Genomic DNA, 13,831 nt, shown 5'->3' with positions numbered 1-13,831 from the left:
TTTTGATTCCTCATGTAAGTGGTATCATATAGTATTTGTCTTTCTGTGTCTGGCTTATTTCACTGATCATAATGCCCTTCAGATTCATCCAAGGAAGGGGAAACGGGGAAGTAATAGTCAAAGGGTACAGAGTTTCAGTTGGGTAGGATGAATGAAACCTTGAGATCTGTACAACAGAGTGCCTGTAGTGAACAACACTGTATTGTAGACTTAAAATGTTGCTGAGGGGGGGGTAGATATTATGTTAAAGGTTCTTATCACAAAAAACAACTAATGAGGACAGGAGGAAACGCTTGAAAGTGATGGACGAATTTATGGCATAGATTATGGTGATGGCTTCATAAGTATAAACTTATCTCCAGACTCATTAAGTCATACACATTAAATATGTACAGCTTTTTGGATGTCAATCCTACGTCCATAAAGTGGTTAAAAAAAGGAAAAAGAAAGGGAACAAGGGCTGAGGGTTCAGAAGCATTGCACTTCAGTCCCCAGGGGTTGAGTCACTCAGTTCTCACTCAGTTCTGTAGATCCATTTTGGTATGGCCACTTTTCCCTGGTCTTTGGCATGGTCAGTGTCCTGGGAGTTATGGCTCATGTGGTGCTCTGATCACTCTGATCCCTGTTGCTCTTTCTTCAGAAGTGCCTCACTGTGAAGGCACTAGGTTGGTGCAGAGGGAGGAGTTGAACTGCAGAAAGGATGCCCCAGTGGGTAATCTGGGTGCCAAATAGATTCTTCTTGCCTGCCTTGTCAGATAACAACTGTACCTCCACCTAATGATCAGGAGCAATTACTACTGCCAAGATGGTGACTCCTTCCTGTGCCTGCTACTCTCTTGACACAAAGATCCCAAAATAACTGGCCTAGTGGTAGTTTAAGCTTTTAAGGGCCTCCTGTTATGTCCCACAGTGGAGATGTTCCCCATCTGGGATTCAGACCCCCAGAGCCCAGAGTTCTGGGGATGGGAAACACAAATTCCCCAAGTGGACCAATGGAAATGATGGAAGGCAGGGCTGTTCCTACTCCTTGGGGTCTACATCCACGTATTTTACCCTGGAAACAACAGCACTGTGGAACGACCATGGATTTAGTGAGTACGCTGAGCCTGGAGAGTGGTGTTCATAGGGTATTTTCTGAAAGCTAGATTCTATTAACATCTTCAAAAGCCATTCCAACTCTCTGTTAGGCCTGTGGCTCCTGGATGGTGTGGGATGTGATATGACCAGTATATTTTATGGCTGTGTACTCACTTCTGCACCTCTGTTGTTGTAAAATAGTTTCTCCAGTCCGACACAGAGTTATGCAGACTCCTGGGTTGGTGGGTCACATACTCTGTAAGCCTTTGCATAGTGGTGCCAACCAAAACCCAGCAGCAGGGAAAGGTAAGCCCATACCCAGAATGTGTGTTGATTCCAGTCAAGATCAGTTGCTGCCCCTTCCACAGTGGAAAGGATTCAGTGAGATCAATTTACCATCAAGTAGCTGGTTATTCCCTTTGAAGGATGGTGCCATACTGGGTGCTCAGCCTTGGTATCTTTTGCTGGCAGGCTAGACATTCAGCAGGGGCAGTGGCCAGCTCAGTTTTGGTGAGTGAAATCCCTTGCTGTTGAACCCAAACAACATTCACGCTGCTATCATGGCAACTCCACAGGAGTCCATTGTGCCATGGATGGCTCATGACAGTGTGGAGTCCGTGTTACTATGTCTAAGTTTTTAGTTCTTATAAAGTGAGAGCTCGCTGGTGGATATTAATATGTAATACAATGATCTTCACTCCTTGTACTTACTCTCGTATGTTCATCCACGTGCCTCTTCCCCACACCTCCCTGTTTCCTTCCAAGCCTCTGATCAACTAGCCAAGCCGTTCACCACTGCCTGTAAGTCATTATATATTCATATATCAGGCTATCTATCTTTTCACACAAAGTAGATGACCAGCTGCCCTACCTGAAGTTATGTTCATTGGGAAGATTTCTTCCTACTTATATTTCTCTGGGCCATTCCTGTGTAGCCACCTGTGACCTGGACTCATAGGCCAACTTGACCCAGCTGTAAACCAATCTCAGCTTTTCCCTCCTCTGTCAGTTGGTCATTAGGGACCTCCATATTTCCATAGGTGTGAGTCAAATGAGAGGCCTGGTACTATACGTAAGAGTGGATGATATGGGGAGTCTGAGTTATCTACTCAGACATCTTGTGGTCTTTGGAACTGCTCATGCCAAATCCCAGATGGTCCCAGTTAAATATAATGATGGATTGCAGCTGGGCCCACCCAACTTTATGGCTTGGTGATCTGACAGAACCCAGGTCATGACCTCCTGGTGATTTGTAGTCAGGTATTCTTCCAGCAGAGCAGAGTATTGAAGGAGCTGTTTGTTGAAGGATATGTGGTTCTCTCCTGCAGATGGCACAACCTTGTTTCAGAATCCAGTCCATGTTGTGATTCTCCCACTGGTGCTTGCCATGAACCCCACAGGGCATCTTTCCTCCTCCACAATATCTCTAGTAGCATGGAGCCATCTTGGTTGTAGGGCCCAAGTGATAGGGGTACTTTCTTTGCAGACTGGCTCTGGGTGCAGGGCTGTTTTCTGCTCTGGGTTCTACTCTAAGCTGGAAGCATTTAATGTCATCCAATAAATGGATCAAGGCAGTATTCCTCAGTGTAGAGTATCCTGCCTCCAGAATTCAAAGAGAAATACACAGTGCTGTGCATCATTGCTAGTAGTCAAATTGTGAAAAGTAATAATCTTTCCTTTAGGTTGGACAGGATGTTCTTGCATGCCTTCGACCACTAAACCCTAGAAGCTTCACTGATGTGTGGGACCTCTCTTTTTTTGTAGTCTTATTAAGACCTCCAATGTATTTGCCATTTCTTGCCATCCATTTAGACATGATGTCATTGATACAGTAAACCAAGTGGTGTTCTGCAGAATGTTCGTATGGTTCATGTCCCTTCGCACTACATTTGGATAGGATGCAGAGGAGTTAAAAGCCCTGTTAACTCTACCAGGTGAATGTAAACAGTTTTTGATTCTCTTTTCGGAAAGGAATGGAAAATTTGCCAAGTCAGTGGCCCTATGTCATACACTCAAGGTCAGAAGATCCCTGCATTTAGATACACTGGGTTCAATTTGTGGTAATCCAGCATTATTCTCCAGTATAATGTCTGGTTTTATAAGAGCTCTGCTTGTGAATTAAATGGGGATATTTTGGGGACCACTACCATGGCTTCTTGTAGTCTTTAAGGATGGCATAAAAGGGGATAATGATTTTAAAAAACATAAACACATACCGTTGTCATAACTTAAAAATTAATCATTTAATATCACCTAGTGCCCATTACTTTTGAGAATGTGACATTGGTTTTGATTTAGATATGACCGGGAGGGTGGTTTATGGTTTCACTTGGGCTTTCTCCCTATGTCAGCTCTTGCACAATAGGCCAAGAAACCAATAATAGGAGTTCTGCCAAATATACCAGATATGTTCACTCTAACTACACAATGAGGGACCAGGGAAATTAATCCTGGTGGATTTGTGGAGCCAGTAGACTCTCTGTGAACCTGTCCAGGCCCAGGGCTTTATTTTTTTAAATTGTACCCTACTTTACATCCCTACTCTAACAGGGCGCCAAGATGTTTCTTCAAACACAGGTACTTGGGTATGCATATCAACTTGGACTCTTGTCCAGTAGTCTTTGGATTATTTAGACATTTCTGCCTCCCCAGTGTATAACTACCCGAGTAAATGTCTGTAGATCCTTTTAGTTAGAGGCTGGGGAAATGTTGCCATAGACCCTTGCTATGATGTTGCAGGATTTTTCTCCTGTGGACTTGCTCTCTATAATCAGTGTGTTTTATCTTTGAAAACTGGCTTAAGTCCAGAAATGAGGCAAAAGATTATGACTCTGTGGGAGCATTTGTCCTCATATCTCTTGATCCTCCGTTCTTAATTTCTTGTCATTGTATGGATTGAGCAATACTCATTTTATCTGATAATCCACCTTCCCTCTAGGGAGGTCATGCTGTACTGACCATATCATAGCTCTCTGTAGGTCAAGCCCCCTTGGCTGCAACTTCAATCTTGTAGTAATTGTACTCACCTTGCTTCAGTGGTTAAGTGCTGTCATATGGTCCCTATTATTTGGGGATTCTGGAATCCCAGTTGCTGTCAGAATGCTCATTCCATAAGGCATTTCCTATCATCAGATCTAACCTACGGAGGAGAGCTTCTCAACAATGATGGTGTCCTTACCAGTTTTTCACTGCTTTTGTAAGGGGAGTATCCTTTGCATCCTCTTGCAGAACAGAGTCAACTGATGGATTTTCCAGCTGTACCTAATACAGCAACTCTGTCATGCCTCTTTCTGTGAAATTTTCATCACTTCTATCACAGCAATTCTAAAATTTCTACTTAATATGAACCCTCTTTATTCAAGTTTTCAGAATGCCATTGAGTGTTAGCATCATCTTCTGGGGTTCCTGATAATGCACTAAATGCACTATTATAGAGGAGTGATCCCACATTGAGAGACTCCTTTATCCAACTTGATGTCCTGCCTCCTTTTATTCTGAACCCTCAGGATGCAGTCCCATATATACTTTCCTATTCCAGCTGCTACATATTGGGTATGTCCTGCAGCCAGATCTTTTGAGATTCAGTCTGTTCTTTCTTAGTGCCTATATACCACCCTGGCAGAGCATGTTGATGTGAAAGGTTATTAGGCCATTTGAAATACTACCAGGAAGAGTAATGTAATATTAGGTGGTGTTTGAAAACTTGAACAACAACAACAACAAAAAAAACAGTCCTCATTAAGTCGAATAGAAATGCCAGAATTGCTGTGATAGAGAAAGAGACGATCAAAATCTCACAGAAACAGTGGCTCTATTAGATATAGCTGGAAAATCCATCAGTTGACTATTAAACCCTTAAAATGGAGTCATAACTATTTCTAGACAGCAGAATCCTTTCTTTCTCTAAAGGCATACATTATATGGTGATATTACTTTGACATAAATTTATGAAACCAGGAGGGGCGCAATTTGAGAATTTTGGCAAATTTTGTAAGTCTCTTTCTCAGCTGTCCGGGGGCTGTTATAGCAAAATAGCCTAAATTTGCACAAAAAGAAAGCGTAGTTAGTTCTGCCAGCAGAAGAGCATTTTCCTCAGTTAAGGGTAAAAGTACAGCCAATTATCTCCTGGAATGTCATACTGTCAGCAAGATTATAGATTATATGGCTTCTCTGAGAAACTGCAATGATTTGTATTTGGTAACTGTAGTAACATCAGTCCTATCTTTGGGGAAAGTTGTTTTTAAACAAAACAACCTGCTTGGTGAATCAGTGTTATAATTTTATTGGTAAGTAGCAATCATGGGACAATCAGATGAAATTAATTTTCATGGATCATTATCATAATTGTAGCTGGTTATATCATTAGGAAAATACTTTCATAGAAAGAACTTCCCTGGTATTCTAGGACAAAGATACAGACCCAACAGTTAATGTTTTATATGCAGTTTGGGCCATATTGAGTATAACAGTAAGTATCTGTATAAAACATTTTTGTCCTAGAACCCAAATAGTCATAAAAAGATGAATTATAAATATCACAGTTAAAAATAGTTAACATGTAAATTAAAATGTAAATCAGTAGCCATTGTTATAGGCTTAATCTTAATTATTCCTTAATTGCAAGGTCCTGGGTTGCAAGCCGTCTGCTTCCATGAAGTCATCTGTCTCTGAAATGACTAAATTCTGGAAATCACATCTTAGACTCTCCATACAGTCTGACAAGTTCATGGTAGCAATGTTAACTTTACTAAGATGACTGTGCCCCAAATTTTGCTTCCTCAATTTATGATCTGCAGTTTATAGCAGGGGCCTTCAGATAAACTAATGGAAAAAGCAGAAACTATGAGGATAAGAAGACTAGCTCTGATTAATACATTGTAATTACCAGCAACATTAGAATGGAAGGACACAGAATGTTTTATTGAAAAATAATAAAGTGTCAATCTGTGTGTGTAAGTCAGCAATTATCCCAGAGCAAGAGCATATTATGGACAATAAAGGCATTGATAAATTTTCAGAGCCTTTAATTAATGCTGTAAATTGTATGATAATTAAACCCAAGAGACAAGAATTTAAGATTTTTCGAAGGTAATTCTAATAAAGCCACTGTAGATTCATAATTTGCAGCACTGTCAGAAGTTATAAAAACATTGCTTCCTACAATTTCATTTAGAAAGACTTCATTTATTATAATTCATTTGAGATGACCACGTAGATTTACATTTTGAAAATCTTGGTATTCATACAAATTTTAGCTTAAGACTAGCAAAACCAAGGTAGGAAATTTAGGAAGTTCAGGTAAATTAGATTTTCTATGAGTAAATAAGCTCTAATGTTGCATAAACTAGAATATTAATGATGCCATTTTTTTTTAGTATTTTTTGTTTTCTTACTGAAGTACAGTTGACACAATGTTGTATTAGTCTCAGGTACACAACATAGTGATTTGACAAGTCTATATGATCACAAGTATAGCTTCCATCTGTTACCATACAACGCTATTGACAAATCATTGACTGTATTCCCTATGCTGCACCTTCTATTCCTGTGACTTATTGATTCCCTAACCGGAAGCCTGTACCTCCCACTTCCCTTTACCTGTTTTGCCCATCCACCCACACCCCTGTCCTTTGGCAACCACCAGTTCTCTGTATTTATGGGTCTGTTTCTGTTTTTTGTTTGCTCATTTGTTTTGTTTTTTAGATTCCCCAGAGAGTGAGATGATACAGTATTTGTCATTCTCTGACTTAAGCATAATACCCTCTAAGTCCATCCATGTTATCTCAATGGCAACTTCTTTTTTATGGCTGGGTAATAGTTCATATTCTTTTTTATGGCTGAGTTCCTTTTTCTGACTATTTGTGGTGTGTGTGTGTGTGTGTGTGTGTGTGTGTGTGTGTGTGTGTGTGTGTTTACATCTTTATCCATCCATCAGTGGACACTTAGGTTGCTTCTATATCTTGGCTATTATAAAGCTGCACTAGCCATAAGGGTACCTATATCAATGCTACTAAATTTTCACTGTGAGAAGACCAAGAAAAAAGGCATATTATAAAAATAGCCTAATATCTACTGATTCACATTGTAGGCAAGGGTACACATGTGGAAGACTGGACTAAATAAGTTTGTTGAGAAGAAAAATCAACAACTTGTATGTTGGATGGTGACTTATGGTGGTTTTGTTAATTGAAGAGTAAAGGTTGTACTCTGGATAGGGCAGAATTGGTCTATGAGTCTACTGATAGTTGGTCAAAACAAGTGCCACTTTTTTTTAGTGGGGAAAAAGGTTTTAGATTGGTTAGATTAGATTGGTGTGGGTCCATGCTTGGGTCACTCAAAGGTCAAACAAGTGCCATTTTTTATTGGCTAAAAAGATGTTTTCAATTAGGTTGGTGTGGGTCTACTTTGGGGTCAAAGGTCTTAGTTATTTATCAGCTTCAGCTGGTGGTGCTCAAATGTCATGGTTGTTTGTGAGCCTAAACTAGTTAAGTTAAAAGCATTTGCACTGAAACAGCACAACCAGTTTGAGATCTTTAGTGAGGTTCTGCTCTGATTGGAAACATTTCCTTTCTCATTGTATTAAATTGCTGTGGTATTTATATTCCATTGGATAAGCTTACGAGTGGTATAAGTTTTTAAAATTTCATTTTTATTTTTCTAGAAATAATGAACTTGCATCTGATGAACATTTTAGATATTAGATATAGAATGTGTAAAAGTACACATATTTTTCAAAAATTATAGAAGGAACTTGAGGAAATATGCTTCAGATTCTCTGTTTGGAGATAAATATTGACTTAGTCTTATAATCCCCTTGGGTTTTTGCCTTTTGCAGTACTTGGTGAGTCTTGGACATGGGAGTGGATGTGCAGAAGTTTATTCTGTTTTTGTTGTTTAAAGTTTTGGAGGCAAGAGCAGTATCAACAATTCTGCTGGATAAAGTGAAGTCAAACAGAATCAGGCAGTGGTCAGGAGATTCCCTTATCCAACCTCAGTTAAATACATAAACAGTAAAATCATTTGTTTGTTTCAAGTAAAGCCCCCTCCCCCCCATTTTTTTCTAGTTTAAGCCAAGGCTATAGAACTGAGGGCCATTTGGTATATGCTCTAGATTGCAGAAGAAAAAGATACAGCAAAGCTTTAGCTGCTCAGAATAAATGTTGTTTAAACTTTATTCCAAGGACTCAATTTTATTAAAAAACTCAACCAAAAAAAAAATGACCTTATCTCTCAGGGTTCATGGCATTTATAATTCTGAAGTCAGATCCAAAGCATCTGACCTCACATTCCTATTTTACTCTTTGATAGTGATGAACAAAATAGTCCTTAAAAATCAGAGTCAGCTGATATTCAGTAAGGGCATCTGTCAGTACCATAATATTAGACTTGGGCCAGCATTTAAAAATGGGTAATTAGGAATCTGGCTCTTTTTGCTGTGCTGAGATCCCGGCCAAAATCTCCCCATTGCAGGTGGTCTGTGGGAACTGGGTTCATGAAGGCTTTGATGTGGTTCTATTTATGTCTCTATGTTAGACAATAACCCTGAAGCCACAGCTCCTGTGACTCTGCCAGACTAGCATCCAAAACAAAGCACAGACCTCGTTTCCAAGGGACCCACCACAATTCCGTATGAGCACAGTGCCCAGAGCCCTAGTTGTCGATGGCCTTATTGTTTGTTTCTGCTATCTGCCTGGCTGCCGGGACGACAGTGGACGGTGTCTGTTTCTCGCTGAAGCCAGAAGGCCAAATGCAGTAGAGGGAGGGGCTGATACACATGCTCTGTACCATTAAATAGAATATTGCTGGTCCTATTAGTCACTGGAGGGCTCCGTCGGCAAGGTGGTGGGACAGAGTCCTGTTGATAGGTCTTAGCAATAAAAGTATTGCTTCATTTATATTTCCTGGGTTATAAATATCTCTCCAGTACACTGCCTCATTTGATACTTAAAACTATTTTGTGGTATAGGAGAAGTTTGTATTTTTATTCTCATTTTCAGGTGAAAGGAGAAATTTGGAAGGGTTAAGTGATGTGCCTCCAATCACCAGGCCAATAATTAACAGGTCCAAGAACTATTCCCAGCTTTGCCATCTCTCCATCAGCTTCTATTTGATCTTCGATCACCTGCTGTGTTGAATTGATAGAATAGTGGCTGTGTAATAGCATTTAAGACTCTCTTCACCAGTACATCTGACCCAGCAACATTCAGACTTCCAGTTGTGGCTACTGCTGTGACGTCACCAATTCTACGATACTGGTTGTCAGCCATGCAGCATGTCGAGGTCACAGACTTAAAAAATGAAAATCAGAATCTTACTATGCTTGCCATGTCTATAGGGGTTGGAGGAAGGTGCAGTAAGGCACATATTTTCAGGTGGTTTGGGTTAAGTTTTTAAGGTCTGGATAGCATAAAATTTATAACTGGATCACATTGTGGTAGCAGTGACTTTCTTATTCAATTAGAAAATATACCATGCCTGTGATTTTCAAAAAACTATGCTGAATTGTAGAGACCTGTTAAGAAATATTATGGGCTGCCTGGGTGGCTCAGTCGGTTAAGCGTCCGACTCTTGGTATCAGCTCAGTTCTTGATCTAAGGGTCATGAGTTCAAGCTGTGCATTGGGCTCCACACTAGGCATGGAGCCTACTTGAAAAGAAAAGAAAAGAAAAGAAAAAAGGAAAGAAAAGAGAAATACTATAAGGACTTCTCTCCAAGAGTTCATAATTCCATTGGAGAGATAATTCATGTGCATATAAAATAACCAGCAACTTAGGGCACCTGTTCATTAATGCTAAGGGGAGGACCAGGTGGGAAGGCTTATAATTTTGCAGGAGCATCACAGTGAATCGAGGGGATCTTAGAAGACATGGATTTTCATAGTGGAAGTAAAGTCTGATGCTGTATGTGAAATAGTGGTAGGCATTCTAGATGATGGCTTGAGGATAACAGAGGAAAAAAATGGGCAAAAACATGGAAATGAATAGAGCATGTTGGAAATATAATTAAATCCATCCCACTAAACAAGAATTTACAATAGTGAGGGTTGGGAGATTGATGTACAAATGTTGGGAAGATTAAGGATGGCTCTAAATGCCAGTATGATAGTTGATTCTGTAATCTTGAAGAAAGTAGTTATTTGGGTATTTTGAGACAGATACTGATACGTAAGAAGTAGCTTTTTCCCTGGTGGCTGCGCCCAGCATAGACTGAAGAACCGGGGGGAAACAGACTACCCCGGGAGAAAGAAGTTAGCAAATGGAGCTAACTTTGCCATCTCTCCATCAGCTTCTATCGGATGTCCCGATGTGAAGTGACCCATCAGTGGGGCCTGAGGGCTGCTGGCTGGGAGGAGCAGGCTGGGGGGACCTGGTCATGCTGCCTCGGGGGTCCCTGGGCAGACACTGCACCCGCTTCAGTGTACTTGCTGTTCGCTACAGCTTCCTTCCTCACACACTCACAAATTGTTGCTATGGCCCTAAAGAGAAGCTTTATTCATCTCTCTCTCACCCGGTCCATCAAGAGTGGCCCGAGAGTTGATGGTGAACTTGGCAAACACCTCCCCTGTGAATTCATGCCTTCGTACTTGGTTCCATCTTATACCACATAGACCCATATTGAATTGAAAGGGCCGGGCTACCTAACCCTTTGGCCCCCTGACTTTGTGTCCTCTCTGTGAGCCCTTTCTGTCAGGCGGTTCTCACTCCCGGTGCTGGGGGATTGTGGGTTGTTGCCACACAGCAGCGACCACCACCCCTATCCTAATAATTCAGTCCATGTGTGTTTTGCAAACAGTGTGTCCTTTCTGTGGAAAACGACAGTATCGGTGACAGAAGGAAGCATTGTTTGGGGGAGAGGTGAGCGTGTTAGGGTCCCCAAGACCACCTGTTCTGAAGATTCGCTAGGATTACTCCTAGGACCAAGGAAGTATTACAGCTGTGGTTTATTACAATGAAAGGCTGCAAAGCAAAATCAGCAAAGGGACAGGCACATGGGGCAAAGTCTGGAGGAAACCAGGTGCAACCTTCTGAAAGTCCTCTCCTAACAGAGCCACACAGGATGTGCTTAATTCCTCTGATAGGAGTTGTGACAGCACGTGTGAAATATTGTCTACTGGTCTCGTTAGAGGCTCAGTGCCCAGAGTTTTTACTGGGGACTGGTTACGTAAGCATGTTCTGCATGGCACATACCCAAATCCCAGACTCTCAAAAGGAAAGCAGGGGTTCAGCATAAACCACATTGTTTGTACCAACATTTTAGGTGCAGTGAGCCTCTCTTAAGTGTTTGGGGGAATAGGGGAACCCTCTTGAAATCCAAGTTTCTAGATGGCAGCCAAGGGCCAACCTTGTAAGCAGACCTTGTAAGGAGAGCGGTCTCCAGCCTGCTGGTTAACTCCTCTGCACTTGGAATGATTGTTAGGACTTCAGTTGCTGAGAAAGGGGTATTGATGGAGCAATGTTTCAAAATCCAGAGGAATCTGATGTTAAGTCATGTTTCTGGAAGTGAGGTTTGAGTTGGGGACAAAAGAAGAGGATTCAAGGAGGAACCACAGAGCCCAGAGGGCTGAAAGTGGTCCTGGTCTTCTGTCACATGCAGGAGACAAGAGAAGCAGATGGAGAACATGTGTTTTAGGAACCCAAGAGAAGGGAGAGGCTCAAAATGGAGGAAGTGCTCCATTGTACAGTGCTACAGATTGGTAGGAATCCTGGGGACTGCAAAAAAGTGCCATTGGGAATTCTTATAGTAATGTGTAAATTGATTTTTTTTCTTAAAATGATCTGTACACATTAAAACAAGACTTTTCCAGCCAGCACCTTAAAAGCTTCCCTGCCCATCGCATCTTTGTTTTCTTTTGATCACTTTACAAAATCCCTATTTCAATTTTTTTTGTCATTGTCTTGCATTAGTTTATTTGGGTTTAGATGTCACAGGCAGATAGAAATGGATGAGCTTTGGGAAGGCTAAACAAAATTCTTTGAGTATTACTGCCCACTTCTCTCTGGTAATTATTTAAGGACAACAGCCGCCAAAAAGCATCTCTTCCGTTCTTGATGGAAAAGTAATTCTGTTTGTTCATTTAAGAGGATTGTGTTTGCTCTTCCATTAATCTCATTGCTGCTTGCTAGTGAAGGATGAAAATTGGGAAAGCTGCTTGTTTTGAGTCCCAAGGAGATGGTGAAAGTGTTTGAATTTCCTACAACACCCTTGGACTCTTCCCAGACCTTGACTTCTAGGTCCTAACTCTAATACTTAATTTCTCTTTTTCTGGGTTCTCAGATGTTAACATTGTGCAGCCCCTCTGAGATGGATGCCCAGCCTTCCAAAGAACCACGTGACCCAATAGCGGCTTTTCCTTTGCTTATAATAAAATCCTATCTGAACCACATTCATTTGGGGAAAAGAAACAACTCTTTTTGTGGCTGACTTTGAGTAGTTAGTGGCACAGAAAATACTGGTGCCTCCTCTCACGCTCCAGATGATTCAGGAGTGGGAAGTTCTTGGATGGCAGAGGGTGGAGGACAGAAGTGCTGAATGTGGCATTTGCAGGACTTGAGTTACCTTGAGTGGTAGGGCCGCTTTTGGCCTTGCTCGCTTCATTGGACTTCAGGAGGGCAAATGCGTGCTGTGATTGAAGCCGTTTTAAATTCTCTATCTCTTGTCCTAAAATCCCAGGGCTTCCAGCAAAAATTCTCCTTCCACAGTAAAGAGATTGTGGCTATCAGCTGTTCCTGGTGCAAGCAGGCGGTAAGTTTGGGGACAAAGTGAAACAAAATGGGCTTATGTTTTATCACGGTAGACTTTTGTCATTATCCAAGTTGCTATCTATAAGTGGAAGGTTATTCTAATTTATGTATTATTTCTCTCATGTAGGATCCTTGAGGAAGAAAGATTAAAACTATAGAACTATAGCCTATATGACCAGGCAGAAACTATAGAGATCAATTAACCCCTTCATTTATATACACTGAAGCCTAGGATCAGAGACTGGGAAATCCTCCCCTGGTTCTAACCTGGGCCTAGAATCAAGGACTTCTCACCCCATAGATTGTATTTCCTCCCCTACACTGGATTGTTGATAACTCCTCTATGGTTGAAAGTTGCAACATTAGATAATCCCTCTAACACCAGAATCCAGCCATGTTGGTTCTTCTGTTTTTGATATGGGTGACTTTCTTACGGTGTGCTGTTGGGGTAAGGAGTGGTCTCGTACCCTTCTTTAGGCTTGGATATTATTACAGCTGTATGTATATTCATTGAAATGTAACTCTTCTTTACATTTGAGCATATATATTCATTAGGATCCAAAGGTAGTTTCCCTGTTTTCCTCTTTTATCTATCCTTTGTCCATTTTTTAACACCTCTCTTCCAACCAGATGGCTCATTTTCTTGTTTGCTTATGCACCTCTTTTTTTGTTTTTTTGTTTGTTTGTTTGTTTTTAACCAGACAGTGCTAACTCATGGGTTGACAGACTATGGCCCATAGACCAAATCTGACTGCTGCCTGTTCTTATAAATACCATTTTATTGGAACACAGCCATGCCCATCCATTTATTTATTGTCCGTGGCTTCTTTCATATTACAACAGCAGAGTTGAGTAGTTGCAACAGGGAAAGTATGGCCCCCTTAAAGCTAAACTATTTACTATGTGGGCCTTTTATAGAAAAAGTTTGTGGAGCCTTGCTCTAATCTCTCAGTTCACCTACTTTGTTGAATGACTGTATAACTGGGACATAGAGTTCACTCATTGCGCAGACA

At 41.0% G+C, this 13,831-nt stretch overlaps 1 protein-coding gene across 9 annotated transcripts in view; it reads left to right on the top strand.

Moving 5' to 3' along the window:
- Window positions 1-13,831, top strand: part of DGKI (diacylglycerol kinase iota) — a 453,056-nt gene that overhangs the window by 200,802 nt on the left and 238,423 nt on the right. For all 9 annotated transcript variants that reach the window (XM_035723279.1, XM_027573716.2, XM_035723281.1 and 6 more), the window contains one exon: window positions 12,748-12,819. In XM_035723279.1, the coding sequence (XP_035579172.1) occupies window positions 12,748-12,819 (72 nt within the window). The remainder of the gene's footprint in view (window positions 1-12,747; window positions 12,820-13,831) is intronic.

The sequence above is a fragment of the Zalophus californianus genome, chromosome 12 (genome assembly GCF_009762305.2).
Source record: "Zalophus californianus isolate mZalCal1 chromosome 12, mZalCal1.pri.v2, whole genome shotgun sequence".
Lineage (NCBI taxonomy): Eukaryota > Metazoa > Chordata > Mammalia > Carnivora > Otariidae > Zalophus > Zalophus californianus.
The sequence above is the reverse complement of the archived record's forward strand: the minus strand, read 5'-3'. Positions and strand labels throughout refer to the sequence as shown.